The sequence below is a fragment of the Ovis canadensis genome, chromosome 4 (assembly GCF_042477335.2).
Source record: "Ovis canadensis isolate MfBH-ARS-UI-01 breed Bighorn chromosome 4, ARS-UI_OviCan_v2, whole genome shotgun sequence".
Classification (NCBI taxonomy): domain Eukaryota; kingdom Metazoa; phylum Chordata; class Mammalia; order Artiodactyla; family Bovidae; genus Ovis; species Ovis canadensis.
In genome coordinates this window covers 129769283-129789599 of record NC_091248.1, presented here as the reverse complement: position 1 = coordinate 129789599, position 20317 = coordinate 129769283, and the positions used below count along the sequence as shown (strand labels likewise).

At 40.8% G+C, this 20317-nt stretch overlaps 1 protein-coding gene across 15 annotated transcripts in view; it reads left to right on the top strand.

The window, feature by feature from the left end:
• Positions 1–20317, top strand: part of KMT2C (lysine methyltransferase 2C) — a 256929-nt gene that overhangs the window by 86115 nt on the left and 150497 nt on the right. For 11 of the 15 annotated variants that reach the window (XR_011256794.1, XM_069588770.1, XM_069588768.1 and 8 more), the window contains exons 3-6: positions 7220–7361; positions 13209–13409; positions 16842–16987; positions 17933–18042. Coding sequence is in view for 12 of the 15 variants with exons in the window: in XM_069588770.1 (XP_069444871.1) it covers positions 7220–7361; positions 13209–13409; positions 16842–16987; positions 17933–18042 (599 nt within the window). In the remaining 3 variants the exon portion in view is untranslated. The remainder of the gene's footprint in view (positions 1–7219; positions 7362–13208; positions 13410–16841; positions 16988–17932; positions 18043–20317) is intronic. The other 4 variants (XM_069588764.1, XM_069588775.1, XM_069588776.1 and 1 more) reach the window with 1 other exon arrangement.

The following is a 20317-nucleotide window of genomic DNA, read 5'->3' as shown; positions in this document are numbered from 1 at the left end:
GGCAGCCCTGAACACCAGGCTCACCTTGCTCGCTGCCCCTTGCCTGCGGTTTTGTCTCATAATTCCTTACTATCTTGTTAAGTTTGTGATGCTTTTAAGACTCTTTTCACTTTAAAAAGTACTTCACTGAGTTTTCTTATTTGTGTTCAACTGGAGGTTTGTTTCAAATTACCTAGTCTGCTGTTAGTGAAGTAGACATTTTTCTGGGGTTTTCTCTGCATTCTAACATGTGCTAGTTTATGTAAATTTGGGGGGCACTTGAATAGAATATATAGCTAGCCTCTTCTGTTTCCTTAGATAGTGTATGAAACTTGATACCTGTTTATTAGATTCTCTCAGCCAGGATATTGTTATTAAAAGTTGTTCATTTGCTAAATTGTGATCTAATGAAGCAGCACGCCAGGCTTCCCTGGCCTTCATTATCTCCCGGAGCACATGCAAACTCATGTCCATCAAATTGGTGATGCCGTCCAACCATCTCATCCTCCGTTACCACCTTCTCCTCCTACCTTCAGTCTTACCCAGCATCAGGGTCTTTTCAGTTTTTGCATCAGGTAGCCAAAGTATTAGAGCTTCAGCATCAAGTCCTTCCAGTGAATATTCAGGATTGATTCTTTAGGATTGACTGGTGTGATCTCCTTGCTGTCTAAGAGATTCTCAAGAGTCGTCTTCTTCAACGCCACAGTTCAAAAGCATCAATTCTTCGGCGCTCAGCCTTCTTTATGGTCCAGCTCTCACATCCGTACATGACTACTGGAAAAGCCATAGCTTTGCCTATATAGACGTTTGTTGGCAAAGTGATGTCCCTGTTTTTTAATACACTGTCTAGGTTTGTCACAGCTTTTCCTCCAAGGAGCAGGAGTCTTTTAATTACATGGGTACAGTTACCGTCTGCAGTGGTTTTGGAGCCCAAGAAAATAGTCTCTCACTGTTTCCATTTTTTGCCCATCTGCTTGCCATGAAGTGATGGAACTGGATGCCGTGATCTTAGTGTTTTGGATGTAGGCTTTTAGCCAGCTTTGAATATTCTTTTCATTCGGTGTATTTTCTTTGTCAGGTAGCAGCAGTTACACGTATTTGTTGTGTGTGTTGTGCTTCCTTGAGTAGTCTTGCAGCATTTCCACTGTTTCAGATTCTTCTGGGTCTTTTCTCCAGTCCATCCAGCACTTTACCACCGTTACCAACATTGTCTCCAGAGTGGTGGTTGCTTCATGCAGTCTTCTTTTTTTAAAAAAGAATATTTAAAAAATTGTTTCCTCATTTATGATTGTGCTGGGCCTCGTGCTGCCTGGGCTTTTCCCTGGCTGTGGCGCGCCGGGGCTGCTCTCGCTGCAGCGTGTGGGCTTCTGCTGCAGAGTACAGACTCCAGGGCGTGAGGGCTTCAGTAGCTGGGGCACGTGGGCCCTAGAGCCCAGGTGCCGTCGTCGTGACCGGTTTAGGTGCTCCGCATCATGTGGGATCTCCTGGCCCAGGGATTGAACCCATGACCCCTGCATTGCCAGGTGGATTCTTTACCCCTGAGCCACCAGGGAGGCCCCTCCTGTGATCCTCTTGTTTTCAGTTCTGCGGTTATTTTGATTTCTTCAGTTTCTTCACTTCAACTCACATTCTGTGAAGTAGTGATTAGTTGTTCAGGTTCTGGAGCCACACTGCCTGTGTTTGAATCCAGACTCCCCTGCTGATTGTGTCCTTGAGCAGAGCCCCTTCACCTCTTACCCTTGCTTCGTCACATGTAGAATGGGGATGTGATAGTAGCTGTGGTTGGGGGATACCCCTCCGTGGGTCCCTTGCACCCAACAGACCTTACTGGGTGTGCCAAGAACGGAAGGCCTGGACTGATTCTGGTCTGGGCCATTTTCCCAGGGTTTGCAGTGAGCAGCCTTGAGGAACGAGGTCACATCTCCCTCCGGGACAAGGCACAGGCTTGTTTAATGCTCGCTCTAAAAGCAGTGATTCCCCACCCTCTCTGGTCCTGTAGTACAGTTCACTGCACGTGCAGACGGTCGTTTGGACCCATGACTCCTGGGGGCCAGTGCCATCCTCAGGCTTGTGCCGCTCGCTGCAGTGAGGGGCACAGTCCTTTGTCTTCGGTGCAGGAGTCTTGTGTCTCCTACTGCATCTGCGACCCAGTAGCAGACTGACTTCCTAGCTTGTGTAAAGCCTGAGGCCCAGCAGCTGTCTTCATCAGGCGAGTTTAAGTAAGTTCACGCCTTTAACCACTTACAACAGTTGCCTAGGAGAGAGGAAGCGTGTACTAAATGTTAGCCATGAAGATGTTTCTTTAAAAACTTTCATATTATTTTTGCATTGGGTTTTTAGGCCGAAATAAAAATAAGACTCAGGAGAAGATAAAGATTGCTATAAATAACTTATTATATGGTGATGATGTATAATTTGTTGGGTTTTATTTAATTTCTTCTATTAGTTGCAAAAAATGAGTATCCATTAAAAAATTTTTAAAGGTATATAGAAAAAACTAGAGGAAGTATTTTAAACTAAATAATACATCGAGAGAGCAGTTGGGTTTTAACAATTAGTATTTTAATTAATAGTATTAATTAAATTAATTAACTGTTTTGAGGTCTTGATAAGTATTAGAATCTTTTTCTTAATTCTTTTGTGCTTGCATCAAAAAATCACATTAAAAGTATAATAGTAATATATGTTTGTATTTATGAAACTGTGGATAAGTTATAAAGAGAATTAAGTTAGCTGTAACAAGTGTTAGCTTCTAGGGAACCACTGTTTGACAGTTTTGTGTATATATTTATAGTTAGCTTACATTTTAAAGTCTTTATATGCCCTGTGAAAGCAGTATATTATTAATCAGTGTCAACATTTTTAAGTAGTTTAGTGAATATATGATAAGTAAAATACTTGGTATTTCTGATGTTGTGCTAATTGTTTAGCTTTATAGCACATTTTGGATGTAGTGGATACATTGGATTCAGTAAGCTACAAACACACAACTGGAAAATGTAATTCAGAATGCATACTTTTTTTGAGCACCACTGTTCAAAAGAAGGAAAGGACATGATCACGCAGTTTCTTAGATATGTTTTCTTCTGTAGTCTTAGAATTTTATATAAAGGAAGCAAGAAAAGTATTGCCAGTTCTGTGGTGATGAAGTTAGGAGAGAGAAAAGTAATTTGTATTCTACTTAGTGGTTGCCGAAAGCATAGAAGCATGCATATGGTTTGGGTAAGTAGCAGAAAATGGGTGTTGGTGTTGATGAATGTAATTACCAAATACCAGCCCATGAAGGGGCTTCCCAGGTGGCACAGTGGTAGAGAATCCCCCTGCCAGTGCAGGAGACATGAGAGACACAGGTTCCATCCCTGGGTCGGGAAGACCCCCTGGGGAAGGCAGTGGCAGCCCACCGCAGTATTCTTGCCGGGAGAATCGCCTGGGCAGAGAGGGGCCCAGCGGGCTGCTGTCCACGGGGCCACAGAAAGCAGGCGGGGACGGAGCACACGCAGCCCGTTACAGGTTTGGTTTCTGTCGTCTTGTGCTTTGTCTGATTTATGTGTTGCCTTACAGTAAGGGTTATTTGCTTGCTTTATAGTACACAACATATAATTAATCAGTTAATTAAACAGTTACTGAGCATCTAGGTTTTGTGCTAGGCTCTGGTTTGCAACACAGATGCAGCAGCCGCTTTGTAGAGTGTGTAGTGGGGCGCTGCCTCCTGTGTTTGGTGCAATAAGCAATAGACAGAACCCCCAAATTGTTTATGGTGTTATGTATTTTCTGTTGCAGGGGGATAAAAACAAGGAAATACTTGAGATTGTGTCTCGATTTGCCAGAAGAAAAGTTTTAACTAGAGGCCCTAGTGGTAGTTAGCGAGATATTAAGAGAGAGCAGTCAGGCCATACCCTATTGGAGGGCTCCTGATTTGGGGGTGAAGCTAACTGGAGCTGGCTTTTAGCAGAAACATGCTCTGAGAGGAAGTAGTGCCATGACCCTCGTCCACCTGACCCACTGTCTGTAAACTTCTGAGGTCTTCTTATTTCTCGTTTACAGTTCTCATCTCTTCTCTTGACTCTTACCCTTTCTTATTACCTAGTAATGGAAATGATACACATGTGCTCTGGGTAGAAATGAAATGCTTCTTTATAAAGTGTTTTTATACATGGTCACTTTATAGTATTTTGTCATTTTGTGGTATTTGGGGGCTTCCCAGGTCGTACGAGTAGTAAAGAGCCCACCTGCTAACGCAGGAGACTTAAGAGATTCAGGTTTGATCCCTGGTTTGGGAAGATCCCTTGGAAGAGGTAATGGCAACCCACGGAAAGAGGAGTCTGGCAGACTATAGTCCACAGAGTCGGACACGACTGAAGTGACCTGGCATGCATAGTGTTTTGGGTATGTGTGTGCTCAGCTGTGTCTGACCCTGTGGGCAGAGACTCTCTCAAGCAGTCCCATGTTCCTTTCTGTCTTTGGTTGCAAAAGCGCTAGAGGGCAGGCACCACAGAATAACTTCTGTGTCTCTCCAGATGCTTTCCCTAAAGCTCTGGAGGCAGCTGGTCTGCCTTTCAAGTTACTGCAGGTCACAGCACTGCCCATGTTTTGATACAGCATCAAAGGTGTCAGCTGATTTCCAAACACTGCTATTCCTGTTTTCTTGCCTGCTTGTCAGCCCACCCATGTTCAGTTTTTGTTGTGGCACTTCTCCACACCTGGTGCCATTTTCTGTGTTAATTAGAGCATGGGTTAAACTGCTGTAACAGAGATGCCCAGATACAGCAGTGGCTTGGATATTCATTTTTCCTTCGTGTAGTATTTCTGAGAGGGCGCGGTCCAGGCTGATGAGATGTCTTTGTTCCTTGTGGTTATTTGTGGACCCAGGTTCCTTCCGTCTAGTTTCTCTGCCCTCAGACTGCTGTTCCCTTCTGCATTATTGCAGAAGGGTTGCTGGCAGCTCCGTGGTCCAGTCCATACAAAAGATGGAACATAGTTTGGTCCAGAGCACCCTCCCTTTCAGGTGATGAAGAAATCGCAGGGTCCCTTCTGGTCACATTCTGTTGGTGAGAGCTTGCCATGCTGGGCTGCAAGAAAGGCTGGGAAATAAAGTCAAACCCTACTAAGACTTGAATAACAGAGAGCGTGGATTTTTGTCCGTTGTCCATTTTTTTCTACAGGGTTATGTGCCTTGTTCATCTGTGGAATTCTTTACATATTCTGGACTTGAATACTTTCTTGGGGATACAAATCACATGTGTTTCCATCTATGATATATTTTAAAATTTTGTTTATGAAGTCCTTTGTTATACAGAAATTTAACATCTTTATATACTAAAAACTGCAGAACTTTTTATAATCCTTTGCTACAGATGTATTTTGTATTTGTAGATTTGATTCTATACCAGGTTTGTGGCTGGGGTAGACAGGAGAGACACTGATTAATAGGCTCCACAAGCACTTTATTTATGGTCAGCTTTTCTGTTTCAACTTGAAAAAGAACCATTATTTTAAATAGGAAAGTCAAAATCATCTCTAATGCCTCATTTCATCATTAATGATTTGACAGGCTTTACAGTCTAACTAAACAAATTGCTAGTTCTCAAAATTATTTGTCAGAATGAAAGTGAAAGTGAAGTCACTTAGTTGTGTCCAATTCTTTGCGACCCCATGGACTGTAGTCTCCCAGGCTCCTCTGTCCATTGGATTTTCCAGGCAAGAGTCCTGGAGTGGGTTGCCATTGCCTTCTCCTGGGGATCTTGCTGACCCAGGGATTGAACCCTGGTCTCCTGCATTGTAGACAGACGCTTTACTGTCTGAGGCACCAGGGAAACTGTCAGAATAGCTCCCTAAAATTCATTTTGAATCTAGAAGACTTTGATAGGGAAGTCCTAGTGAAGTGGTGATCTGAGAGGCAGGAAATCAAACTTGCCTCAAGTGGTTGTTAAAGCTGCTGGATGTGCCTTGTATGCAGCAAAAGTGAGGTCTGGAGCTCAGGAGAGGAGTTAGGGCTAGAGATACTGATTTAAAATTCAGGAAGACGGGAGATTGTTGAAACCTGGATAATAATTACGCTCTTCAAAGGACATATAGAGAGCTGTACTCACATTTGGAGGCCTCAAACCAGCTGAAGGGACAGGTATTAGACCTTTTAATCTTTGTTAACAACCTCATGAGATATAGGTGGTTTTCTAACGTTACGGGGAGCAAATTGAGGCTGAGAGAGGTGACTTCTACATCATGCTGCCTAGTTAGTAGTTGGTGGAACTGGTGCTCGAGAAGAGGCCCTCAGGGCTCCAAGCCCGTAGTGATCCCTGATGCCCCTGCATTTCCGGAATGTTGAGTGGACCCTGGGTTGGTCGCTTTCTTGCCGCCAGCAGAGGTGGAGGGAACTGCATGGCAGGAGGACAGACGCTGTGCAGGAAGGCCCATCGAGGGGGAAGGCAGTGCAGGGCAGCCCCTCCAGAGGAGAGAAGGGTACTGAGACTGCTGTGTGCTGCTTTTCTTTCTTTGGTTTGGGGATGGTGGTGCAGAAAGCTGTAACCAGTAAATTTCACGCCAGGAAAGAAAGATGGCGCCAAGAGCATGGGATTTTATTAGGAGCGCTGGTGGAGGAATTATGCCTGTTAATGTCTAACAGTACAGTGTGGGAGACAGTGTGGATGTATCATTTTACTTAAAGAGAAGAACGATACTAGGAGTAATGGTGTTTGAAAATCCTCTCAGAGTTAGATTGCCTCTTAAGAAGGTATGTGTAGTGTTCAGGGTGGTAGTCTTGAGCTTAACTGAAAAAGGCAGTGGAGTCAAGGTGTGTTCTTTTTAGTCATTTTGCTCTTAGAATGGCTGACAATTAGAGACTGTGTCATGATTGTTTTAAATTAATGGTAATTTCTTTTTTTACGAGTCACCTTAAAGTATGTTTGTTTTGTAGAGGACTTGCTGTAATCCTGAAAATTCTTAACAGTTCTTAACAGGTTTTACTAAGATTGAAACTTAAGTCAGCGGCAATTTGGAAAGCTATGCTGTTTTGCATTATTTTGATTATATGTAGCCTGACGTGCTGCAGTCCATGGGGTCACAAAGAGTCGGACACAGCTTAGCAGCTAAACAACAAATGTAAAAGTTTTTCTTGTGTTCGTTACATGTTGTTGTTTGTTATTTAGTTTTTTTTCCTTCATGCTATATGCATTATAGATAAATTCATCAAAGAGTGATGTAATGCAAAGTGACCTTTATATTCTCTTGTTTTATTGTTAAGCAGAAATCAAAGAACAATCAGCAGAAGAGGATGCTGAAGCAGAAGTGGACAGCAGCAAGCAGCCGGTCCCAGCCCTTCAGCGTTCTGTGTCTGAGGAATCGGCAAGCTCCCTGGTCTCTGTTGGTGTGGAAGCCAAAATCAGGTTCGAGAAGGAATGCAGCTGGGTCAGAGATTAGTGACAGGAAGAAGGCAGTGAGTTAACCAAGAGGAAATTCAGAGAGTGCAAGCTTAGGATGCAAACCTGGGTGGAATTTGAGAGCTGGTAGCTCTGTGTGTCCTTGGGGTGCAGTGTGCCTGGGGCTTGCGTGGCTGTAGGACAGAGCGGTGGTCTGGCCTGTTACTCTGCTCCCCTCAGACCAGAGCAGGGTGTTTCCAGTGTGCAGCTTCTAGACAAAGGAAAAAGTCTAAACTCTGAGCATAAGGACTGATTTTCTTATTTACTGGTAAATGTAAGCTTATACTCTTGTTCTTTACCCTCTCATTTTTAAAAAAAAGAAATATAGGATGTTATAACCTCTGTGTATATTTCAGCTTTGCAGTCTTGTTAGTTTTTAGATCTTTCTTGGAAGGCATGAATACAACTGAAAGCATCCATTGGTTGACTGTTCCCATCTCCATGAAATGCTTTCTGTCTTTTGCTCTTGGCACATCTCCCTCCTCATTTTGTCTTTGCTGGCTTCGGTGGAGACCCCCCAGCTTCCTAATGCTGGAGTCCTCAAGTTGAAGTCTTCAGCATGTTCACTTCTATTCAGTCTGATAGCTAGGTCCTGTCTGTGTGCTGATGAACACACATTTGTATTTCCAGGGCCCCCCTTTCTCTGAACTCTGGACTTTGCTGTCCATCTCTCTGCCTGACATCACTATTTGGAAGTATTCTAGACACTGTACTGTAACAGGCCCAGAACCACTCTTGATTCTCGACCCTGTGCCTACCCCCAAATCGTCTCCCCAGGATTTCTTCATTTCAGTAAATATTACCAATATTCATCCAGTTGTTTAGGCCAAAACCTTTTGAGTTAATCCTTGATGTCTGTCTTTTCTCATACCTCACACCCTAAATTTTGTAGCTCGACTTTAGAAGATGTCCCAGACAAGTCCTCACCATCTGAACTTCCTACCACTCTTGGTTCAAGTCCCCGTTGCCCTTAGGAGGCAGCAGTTGCCTTTTAGATGGTTTTGTCACTGCTCTTTGCTTTCCCCAGTCCAGATTGTTTTTAGTGCAGTTGCAGAAATGATGATTCTAAAACATAGATCAAGTTTCCCTCAAACTGTCTTTAATGGCCATCTCTTCTATTTACATCAAATATTTCAATAATACTAAAAATTTCAAATCCCTCCCCTGTTCTACATCTTGGAGAAGGTTTGAAAATTTTCAAAATGAAAGATAAAATATAAACAGTCTGCACTGCATTTACACATTATTTCTGCTTTATTTCCCTTTGTGACACTTCTTATTTCCCAGCAGTTCATTTGATTATTTGTCCCCCTTTTATGTGAGCTCTGTGAAAGCAATATTTTTCTCCTCTTTTTCTTTTTTTTATTGCATTGATAATTTTTTTCTATTGGTTGCGTATTATATTTTGTTTTTAAGATGATATCCCCGAAGGCTCATGTTTCTCCCCCCAGGCATGCAAGATCTTAGTTCCCTGACCAGGGATCAAACCCCCAGCCCAGCAGTGAAAGTGCTGAGTCCTAACCACTGGACCCCAGGGAATTCCCAAGACTCATGTTTTTGTTGTTCTTGTTGTCTAGTCGCTAAATCATGTTTGACTCCTTGCGACCCCATGAATTGCACCATGCCAGGCTTCCCTCACCTTCACCGTCTCCCTGAGATTTCTCAAACTCCAGTCCATTGAGTTGGTGATGCCACCCAACCGTCTCATCCTTTGCTGTCCCCTTCTCCTCTCACTTTCAGTCTTTCCCAGCGTCATGGTCTTTTCCAGTGAGCCAACTGTTCGCTTCAGGTGGCCAAAGTATTGGAGCTTCAGCTTCAGCTTCAGCATCAGTCCTTCCAGTGAATATTCAGGGTTGATTTCCTTTAGGATGGACTTGTTTGATCTCCTTGCTGTCCAAGGGACTCTCAAGGGTCTTCTCCAGCACCACAGTTGAGAAGCATCAATTCTTTGGCGCTCAGCCTTCTCTGTGCTCCAGCTCTCACATCTGTACCTAACCACTGGAAAAACCGTAGCTTTGACCATGTTTTTTCATGAATTTCATTTGAACTTCAGATTTACAGTCCTAATTGATTTCTTAGATTTAGCGGTATAAATGCTTTATCATTTTCATATCTCTTTGCATTGATCATCTAGCACTTCATTTTCTAGTGATTTAAATACATCTTATTTCTGTTTTCTCTGTCGGCCCCCCAACCTTTTGCTTATTTTTAAAAACTCAGGTTTAGTTTATATACAGTAAAATTCACCCATTTAGTGGGTTTTGACGGTCGCATACTGTCATATAATCACTACCACAAAGGTAAAGAACAGTTCCGTCACACTGAAAAACTCTCCCAGGCTCATTTGCTGTCACCGCTGACCCCATCTTCTGCCCGAGGCAGTCACTTACCTATTTTCTGACCCCGTAGTTTTGCCTTTGCAATAACATCATGTGAACAGAATTGTGAATCGTGCGTCCTTTTGATTCTGGCCTTCTAACTTGGCATTATGCTTCGGAGAGTCGTCTGCGTGGTCGCATATGTCAGTAGCTGTTTGCCTTTTATTGCTGAGGTGGCTTTTGTTTATGGTGCCTGCTGCAGTTTATCATTTCCCGGTTAAGGGATATTTGGGTACTCTCTACTTCGGGGCAGTTACGAATAAAATTGGGATAAATACTCACTTGCCGGTTTTGGTGTGAACCGTAGCATTTTTATTTCATTTAGCTGAATACCTAAGAGAGAAGTATTTTTCGGTGTAGCTGTGCTGTTTTGCATTCCCACTCATGGTGTGGAGTGGATTGGCAGGACATTTCTGGTTCTGATTCACCTTTGCTCGCAGGTGAACAAGGTGTCTCTCTGTCCTGGGGCCCTGTTGGAGACCTGGCCTGGTCTGGGTCTAGGACAGAGCCTTGCCCCTCCTCCACGATGGAGGCCCCCCCGCCCCCCCGCCCCCTCCGACGTTCCTCCATCTACAGCTGGTCTTGAGCATTGCAGGTGGAAACTTTTTCTCTCTCTCTGCCAGCCTGTGGCTTTTGTTCCCCCTGGGAAAGTGGAGGAGGAAGATCTGGCTGGGTCTCTGTGTCTTCCTCCCCGAGTTGCTGCACTTCTGCCCCCAGGCTTGTCCCGTGACCGATGTGTTCCCAGGGCTCTTCCCCAGGCCCCAGGGGTGGCCCTGAGGTCCTGGGGAGGGGTGCGGAGAGAAGCTGGTGATAGGGCTAGAATTCACCGTGTGTCTGCGAGTCCCAGATGCTGTGTAGTCTCATACCGCCTCCGCTTGGCCTGGAGCAATTTATAAAATTGTCACTGAATTCATAAGTCTGCTTATACGACATCCGGGGGCCTCGTCCTCAGGTTAAGCAAGTGCTTGTGTGTCCTCTCTTCGTGGAAGCACCTTTCATTCAGTTGCAGGTGAATTGGCTGCTCTGTGACTTCTGTATCAGAAGTGTTCAAGAAAAGTGAATCTGTATCGGCGGAGCCAGAGCTCTCCGTGACTTTCCACCTCCAGAGCAGAAGCCGGGAGTTTCCCTTGCGTGTCCTTTAAACTTAGCAATAAATTACTCTGGGCTGTCTCTCTTTATATCCTGCATCTCTTGTAACATTTCCTATTTCTTTAATAATTTGAATAGTTCTCTAAAAATATTTTCATTGTGGGTCTGTTGTGTGGTGAAATTTCTAAGTTCAGTGATTGCAGCCATGAAATTAAAAGACGCTTTCTCCTTGGAAGGAAAGTTATGACCAACCTAGACAGCATATTATAAAGCAGAGACATTATTTTGCCAACAAAGGTCCATCTGGTCAAGGCTATAGTTTTTCCAGCAGTCATGTATGGATGTGAGAGTTGTACTATAAAGAAAGCTGAGCACCAAAGAATTGATGCTTTTGAACTGTGGTGTTGGAGAAGACTCTTGAGAGTCCCTTGGACTGCAAGGAGATCCAACCAGTCCATCCTAAAGGAGATTCCTGGGTGTTCATTGGAAGGACTGATGCTGAAGCTGAAACTCCAATACTTTGTCTACCTGATGTGAAGAGCTGACTCGTTTGAAAAGACCCTGATGCTGGGAAAGATTGAGGGCAGGAGGAGAAGGATGAGAATGAGATGGACAGAGGATAAGATGGTTGGATGGCATCACCGACTTGATGGACATGGGTTTGGGTGGACTCCGGGAGTTGGTGATGGACAGGGAGGCCTGGCGTGCTGCGGTTCATGGGGTTGCAAAGATCGGACATGACTGAGCAACTGAACTGAACAGAGACTTGGGAAGAATTTCATTATACCATCACATTTGAGTGATAGTTTTGGATATAAATTGAAGGTTAAACTATTCTTTGTTAGTATTAATGCTTTAAAAGTGTTGCTCCGTTTCGTAGTCAGTTGATGTTGATGTCCATCTGATTGTTGCTCCTCATAGGTAATGTTTCTAGGGAACGAAACAAACCAGAAACAGGGTATGCTGAAGAAAACGTACATTTTAATAGTTTAAAGAAAATTATAAGAAAACTTAAAAATTAATAAAATACTGGCTAAGGATATTGGTGGATAGCATCCTTGAGGCAAGAAGAACACTTTTCCCACATTGGACTTTATTTTCCTGAAAATAGACCACATGTAATTGTGTGTGTGTGTGTGTGTATCTATAGTCAGCACATTTATTACAAAACGGAGATAGATAATATTGGACAAACTTAAAATAGGTAACTTTTTTTTTTTTAAAGGCGGTTTGTCAAGAGAGGTCCAGTATGAATTAAACTTATGTTAAACATTATCTGAAAAGATTGTGGATAATTCCTGTCACCTGTTAATGCAAGACTGGGGTAGAGACCACAGAGCTGATGGTGGAAACTTCAGTAATTGAGGAGAAAGATTTGAGGGCAGCACCCATGAATATGTTGTGAAGAGAAAAAACATCCCAGAGGAGTGGTTCTTTTTCATTCTATTTTGTTCCTAAGCTCTCTTACTATTTATTTTCCATAAATAATATTGTTTTTTTGTCCGTTAGCTTTTAAAGTGGTCTCTTTTTTTAAAAAAAAAATAGATTTTATTGTTTAGCACAACTTCAGGTTTACACAAAAAATTAAGCGGATGGAAGAGTCCCATTCCCAACCCTCCCCTGCCTCCGTTTCCCCTGTTGTTAGCATCTTGCATTAGTGTGGTGTCTTTGTAACAACTGATAAAGGAGTGTTGATACCTTATTATTAAAGTTCATAGTTGCAGTAGTGTTCATTCTTTGTGTTGCATAGCTGTGAGTTTTGATCAGTGTGTGATGTCATGTACCTGCCTTAGTTACAGTGTAGCAAATGAAAGGTCTCACTGCTCCAGTTTCATCCTGTTCCCACTGCTCTTAGACCCTGTCCATCCCTTCCTCCCCCTCCATCACTAACTGCTCGTTAACCCACTTATATTTATATTTGTGTATCTGTGTATCTGTGTGTGTATTATGCATAATGAATGCTCCATCTGGTTAAATAAAATTTGGTTACCACTTGCTTTACACAGCTGGGATATAGTTGAGTGGCCATTAAACCATACTGTCTTGTCCAGCCTTAGCTTTTACTTTATTCCTTTTTAATACTTTAAATTTTTCTTTTTGGGAATCAGATTTAAAAGAAAATTGTTTTTCTAAGTACCAAATATAATTTTCTGGTATATTTATTATTTCTAAAAATCATGCTGTAGAAAAATAGAATTGTAAATGTATAATTACTGTAGATTTAAACTCTTAGCTTGCACTAAAGACAGTATTTAATTTTAAAGCACAAGTGTTTCTGCAGTTGTCTGGAACTTGAAATCGTTAAATAAAACTACTTCTCTGTCTTTCTTCCTTTTCATTTTGCCAGTGAACAGCTCTGTGCTTTTTGTTACTGTGGTGAAAAAAGTTCCTTAGGACAAGGAGACTTAAAACAGTTTAGAGTAACGCCTGGGTTTATTTTGCCGTGGAAAAATCAGCCTTCTAACAAGAAAGACGGTGATGACAACAGCAATGGAACTTGTGAGAAAACGCAAAACTCGGCACCACGAAAACAAAGAGGACAGAGAAAGTAAGCGATTTTGAATAGAAATGGGTCAAATGCAGTGAGACTATATATAGTTTATTTTCATTGAAATGTTTAAGACTATATGAATAGGATTGTTACCAAACGATTTCTTGTGTTTCCAACATCCATACAGTGCTTTATGACTTACCATTAACCCAGCAAATATTCATTTTCTCAAAAACTTCTTTGTTTAAAAAAAAGTTTAGTTGTATATTAACAAAAAAGAAGAAAACTTTAAAGAACATAATATAAGCCTAGAGGGGATTCATATAAATGGAATGAAAATTTTTTTAAATTGATGAGATCTTTCTTTCCTTTTTCTAAATGTTTTAAATAGTTTGTAAGAATATAACATAACAGAATAGCAAAACCAAAGTGGTTTTTACTACTCATGTCCTTTAAGTGTCATTTATTTATTTGTATTTACGCTTTGGAGAATGGTGAACTGTCCTGTAAACACTTACACTATAATACAGCTACCCTTTCTAAAGTTAAAGGTCATTTTTAAATCAAAGAATTTACATATATGTATATAGTTATAAATCAAATGTAATTAAAAAACATTTACCATTTGTATAATCATACATGTATGTCTATATTCATGGATGTTTTAGTTCCCTAAAACTCTTACCTAATATGTTTATTTTTGGAGTTGAATTTTTAAAATATATTTTAGTTTTGTTCGAAGGCCATCTTCATACATGGACTTGACTTTAGTAGTTGAGGGAGTAGAAGTTTCTGTGGTTGATGAGAAAGTATAAAAATTAATTTAGCTTGCAAGGCTCACCAGCTCTGGCCCTTGAGGGTGATGATGTAATCACCCAAGTGCCTGCCTGGCTGCCTTCCAGAGTTTAGGACTGAGGCATTGTTGTGTTGTACTTATTTGATTGGCTCCTTCTTTTGGACTGCTGCCAATGCCTTGAAGACCTGAAGTAGGAAATGAAACAATAACAAGAAAAACTCTTTTAAAAGAATTTAAGGTGGAACAGTTTAAGGAAGTTCAGAAGTACTATATTTCAAGTTTTGATGTTTTAAAGGCCATGGCTTACTTTACCTTTGTAATCAACTAAGTGCTCACATTCTAATAAACTATATCAGAAGTCCAGGGGGGGGAAAAAAAGAAATCCAGGAAACTTACAAAGTCCATCAGTCATTAGTAAATTTAATGGACTGGACCAAGTTATATCTTATATACTGATGTTCTGCCTTGAATGATGGTAATTAATAAAGAACTGTTCTGGGAAGTACAATTGGATTTCATTTATTTATTTTATAAGCTTAGTTAATTTTTAATGAAAATTTTTATGAGCTAAAAATAATTATGTAAAAATAACCTTGGTTTAGTGAAAGTCTTTATATGTACTTAAGTGTTTAACAAGTTATTAAGTGATGATAACAGGCCAGTTAATGGACCTTAGGAATAAAGCATGTTTTCAAATTTGGCAATCATTTAGCTTGGTAATGATTTTAAATATTTACAATATTTATGTTGCTAATGAGTTGTAAACCAGATAGACAGCCAGTTAATTTTTTTAATTTGAAAAGCAGGATTTTAAAATAGTTTTTCCCTCATAGTGTACTAAATATAAGAATGTATAATCAAGGAACAATTTCCTCTCTTTTTGGTTTGTTTTAGACTTAAGCTTTGGAGGGTGTGTATTTCTGCTCTTAACTAAGCCGGACTCCTGTCACCCTTAGGGTTGACATCACATTGTCTGCTTACGTACTGATTGTAAAGCCTTAAAGTCAAATTTGACTAACCTACTGGTTAGGAACTCGTTAGTAATAGAATGTTTAGTCATTCCATTGGTTCTTATACCTGTGCCCCCATCAAATTCTGGTGTAAAGAAAATATGTTCAATTCGTTCATCATTATAGACAAACTGTTGGTCTCTTTTTTCCTCCTGATGAATTGGCAGTGACTAGTAATGGAGAAGGCAGTGGCACCCCACTCCAGTACTCTTGCCTGGAAAACCCCATGGATGGAGGAGCCTGGTAGGCTGCAGTCCATGGGGTCGCTAAGAGTCGGACACGGCTAAGCGACTTCACTTTGACTTTTCACTTTCAAGCATTGGAGAAGGCAATGGCAACCCACTCCAGTGTTCTTGCCTGGAGAATCCCAGGGATGGGGGAGCCTAGTGGGCTGCCGTCTATGGGGTCGCACAGAGTCAGACACGACTGAAGCGACTTAGCAGCAGCAGCGGCAGTAATGAAGGTGTATTTTCAGGAAAGGAGAGATCATAATTATAGGAAGGTTTGTTCTCATTTGTTTCACCGTGGGCATAGCATAGCATGGTGGACTTGGAATTACCATAGCATGGTGAACTTTTTAAAAGAAGTGAGTCCGTGCATTTCTGATGCTGCACATGAAAAATACTGGTTATTTTTTACATGGTTTGATATTTAAATGTTCTTACTGAAAAATGTTAATACTTTTTCTCTTTCGATGATTCCAGGTATAAAAAAGTTTAGTTCCCTGGTCATTGTGCTGATTTTCTCTTAATAGGAATCATGATAAATATCCAGCAGACAGATGTGCAGTGAGTTATGATCTATATTCAGTAGTGACTTAATCCAGAATTATCATCAGACTGAATACTTTGATATCAGGAGAAAATTGAAGTTTTAGTGCCAACCACCTGGTTTCCCGTGTTTACTGGTAGACACATTAGCAGTCATTGTTTACTTACCAATCTCAATGAATATCTGAAGCTTTAGAGCTTTGAAAGTATGAAACCTCCCATCTGTGGTATATCTTATTCAGCATTCACTTTTATCAGGAACTTTTTGCTGTTGTTACACTATTTCCCTTATTCCCAAGTCACCGGTAGCTGTTTTGGTTTTGGTTTTGACTTCTGGTTTGTGAGGTGAAGTCTTAACGGAGGGTACATGTAGCGTCGCGGCATAGATCGGCTGTCAGGCTTGCTGAGACGTTCCCCTTCCCCTGCCTCCCTGGTCGCGCCTCATAGTGGGCTTTCACTTCCCCTGGGAAATAACCTTTCTTTCTGTAAACTTAACTGCTGGCTCTGTTGTTGGTAGCCCTTACCATAAAGCATGTTTGAGGTTTCTGATTTGCTCAAGTTATGTTTTTTAAGCATTTAAGTAAGGCCAAAGGAAATATTCATTTTATATGACAACATACAGTGCCTGGCTAGAATAGTAGAGTGTCAATTAAAAAATTAGAGATTTATAACATTTCATTATGGATTTGGAGACTTCTTTTTAGTTGTTGCTTACATGATATAGCTACCCAGTTTTATATTAATATTAATGCTATGAACAATGACATACATCCTAGAAGTTGTTTTATAAGCAGTTTATGCAAAATAAATTAAGATTGATTTGGCAATACCTCATATTTAAGTCGTTACGAAGCAAAGCAGTTTTCTCCTTGTTCTCGCTTTCACGTCTGTTTCGTGTTGTGTTCTTTTCCAGGGAACGGCCTCAGCAGAGTGTCGTGGCTTGCGTCAGTGTGAGCACGCAGACCGCTTCAGACGATCAGCCTGGTAAACTGTGGGATGAGCTCAGTCTGGTTGGCCTTCCCGATGCCATTGATGTCCAAGCTTTATTTGATCCTACAGGTATGAGCCAGTCTTCAGTAATAGCTACCTCTTAATTCTTACAAGGCTTTTTAACTTGAGCCAATTATCAACTTAATAGTAAATAGCATTCATCTAGGAATAATTATCACCATTGTTAAAAACATCTTCGTTAAGTATGCCTGCTTAGGTAAAATAAATTGTCTAATTATGTTTAACTTATTTAGCATCTGCACAGGGCCATAACTGGGCTGTGGATGCTTTTATAAATATTTGCATTTCACTTGTGTAGACAGCAGTGGCATGGAAATCTGACAAATGCAGAAAGAGAGATTATAAAGGGATCTGTGAAAACCTGGGGCCATGGCAGTCTGGGTCTTCCTCAAGTCGGGGCGAAGGATAATAGACCTTAGCCATGTGAGTGTCCTGCAACACAGCGTAGTAGCCCATATTTATGACTCAGTGCAGTTGGGGCTTGTAAATTTCATTCTGCAGTTGAACTGCATGTAATTGTTCAAGTGATAGAGAATTTGAAAGACTGAGCTGTTATTGATGATTGGTGTGGAATGCAATGGAAGAGTGGTATATATATAGTTTGTCATAAAGTATGAAATAAATTTCCTTTATGTAAGTAAATATATCAAATAAAAATACAGTAATATTTAAGTAAAGTGACTAGAAACTAATTTCTTGAAGAAACAGTCATTAATACAGTGTGCGTTAGAATCACTTGGAGGGTTTGTTAACATAGGTTTCTGGGCACCATGGCAAGAGTGTTTGATTCGTAGGTCTTGGTTGTGATGTAAGACTGGCATTTATCGCAAGTTCCCAGATGATGCATTTTGAGAAGGGCTGCTTTAGTGGAATCACGAATATAGGATGCATATTCACACGTTAGAATCGACTGAAGGGTTTTACATCTTTACTTATTAGCATTAATATGTTTAATGTTTACTTACTTGCTTCTTTTCACTTTAACCATGTTAGGCACTTGTTGGGCTCACCACCGTTGTGTGGAGTGGTCACTGGGGGTGTGCCAGATGGAAGAACCGTTATTAGTGAACGTGGACAGAGCTGTTGTCTCAGGGAGCACAGAAGTAAGTAGAAGAAACACACATTTAAACCACAACTTAATAACATTTGCTTTGTCAACAGAAAGATTCACTTGTAAGATTTATTAAATGATTACGGAAATGTAAAAACCCTTAAAATAGGAAATTATTGATGTCCAAGGGTAGTTTGTGCAGACCACTAGATTATATAGTATGTTAAGTTGTGCAATAAACACTAATCTTTAAATAATTTACATTTAAATAAAATTAAAATTTTTAGAAATGGAGATTACTGACTGTACTTAGGCATCTTACACTTCTAAGGCAAAACTCTTTGACGAAGATTTAAATTAGGAGAGACAGGATTTGACATGTCTTTAGTCCACAATATGAGCTAGTTCTATTTGCTATTTTAAAAATTGATTAAAATAATTTCTTTTCAGTCAAGTTGGCAGTTTGGTTTGCCTTTCTGGCACTATCCCAAAGCGATAACGTATACACAGTCTGCCATCTTTCAGAGCTTTCACTGTGACTTTCAATCAAAAAATAAATGTAGCATTTACCTTCTATCTATAAAGGCAACAAACCCTGTGAAGTAAAGTGGCTTTGCTGCTTAAAAATTCCCCGTGGTTTTTGACAAATATGTTTGGGAGAAGTGAAAACAGGCCTTCCAAAGGAATATTAAAAGTGGAAATTTTTGCCATAGAAATTACGCAGATTTAATACAGGTAAACCTTTCAAAGGTATAGTTGAGACAAGGATTTAGATTTAGGTAATTATTCAGTTACTGTAACATTTGATTTACTCAGATGATCAAATTGACCTAATTTAAATGGATGAGTAACTCTCACCTCTAACCTTAGTCAAGTTAGAGTGTTTGTTTTGGAAGTGTGGCCTTACATTTAGAGGCTTACATTATTACCACATTTTGAACAGTGTAATGCCTGGTAATGATTTCCATAGTCTTAGCATATTTGATGGCCAGGTCATTGTTGTGATAGGTTATGGAGCTGGCTCTTCCCTGAGCTTCTTAAAAGTAGTTTTGGAATATTTTCTGACAGTGAGAAGCAGAAGCGTTATGGGAAAGGCAGTGAAGAAAAGTGAAAAGGCACTTTGTGGTGTTGGGTTGTTGAACTGTAGCAGCTTATTTGTGATAAGGCCATAGGGAAATGGGCGCTCATATACCTGGAAGGCAAATGGGTGCATATCGTCTGGAGAGAAGGTTGGTAGTGCCTCACAAACTATGCATGCACTTATCTTTTGACCTTTCTGAGATTCTGTCCTGAAAATATGCCTTCAATAATACAGAAACTTGTGCCATTAAAGGTTAATAATTGCTAGCATTGTTTAATTTGCAGAATACTGTAAACAACCTAAATAACCACACAGAATAGAATGGTTAAATAAGCTATATATATCTTTTTGTATAGCTCTGACTCTTGGAACCATAGGAATGTTTCACCTACCCTGTAAATAAGCAACTACAGCTGTCTGGGCTCTCGGGGAACCTTAAAAAGAGTAGCCAAATTCACAGTGAAGGGGGTAGAGAAGAAACTGAGCCCTGAAAAATAGTGTATTGACTGGATACCCATAAAGCTAGACAGAATCAAACAAAAACTGCACATACATGCTGTAATCTTGCGAGTACTATTCTATAATGATTTTTGTGGTGTTAGAATGGAGTTATCAGAGGTATCAATATAAACTCATGGTTTTTAGTATTTATATGGACAGATACTGAAATCCAGGTATATGTGTATGCAGGTGTTAGTATGCATGTGTGTATCTCCTAGCTTTGTCCCCCCCCTGAAAGCCTAGAAGCAGTGACTTCTAGTAGTGAGCCTGTCAAGTGCCCAGATCTTGGTTTGTAACCAACATTCTGCGATAAAAAGGACCAAGGCTCTTGAAAGCAAGGAAGTGCTGACGGAGATGGGGACTTGTTGAAAGCATAGGAGCCAACCTCAAGGAGCTCCTAAGAGCTGGACCAACTTGAGCAATAACAAAAATTAATGATAGTCTTGGGTTTTCATCCATAGAGTGATCCACACTGGTAAATAGATAAATAAGTAGCGAAGGTCAAGTTACGTCACTTCTCTGCTTAACACTCTTCAGCTACTTCCCATTTTGTTAAGAATAAAAAAAAAGCCAGTCGTTACTGACCAGCTGGGTCTCCCTGATCTTCAGGATCCCCTCGGGCGCTTCTGAGAGGTTGCTCACAGTAACCCTTCCCCTCCCTCGCTGCCTTCGGCCTCCCTAACCTCCTTGGTCTTACTGAGGTCCTGTTCCCTCTATGCTGACTGGTGTCCTCAGATGCATGCAT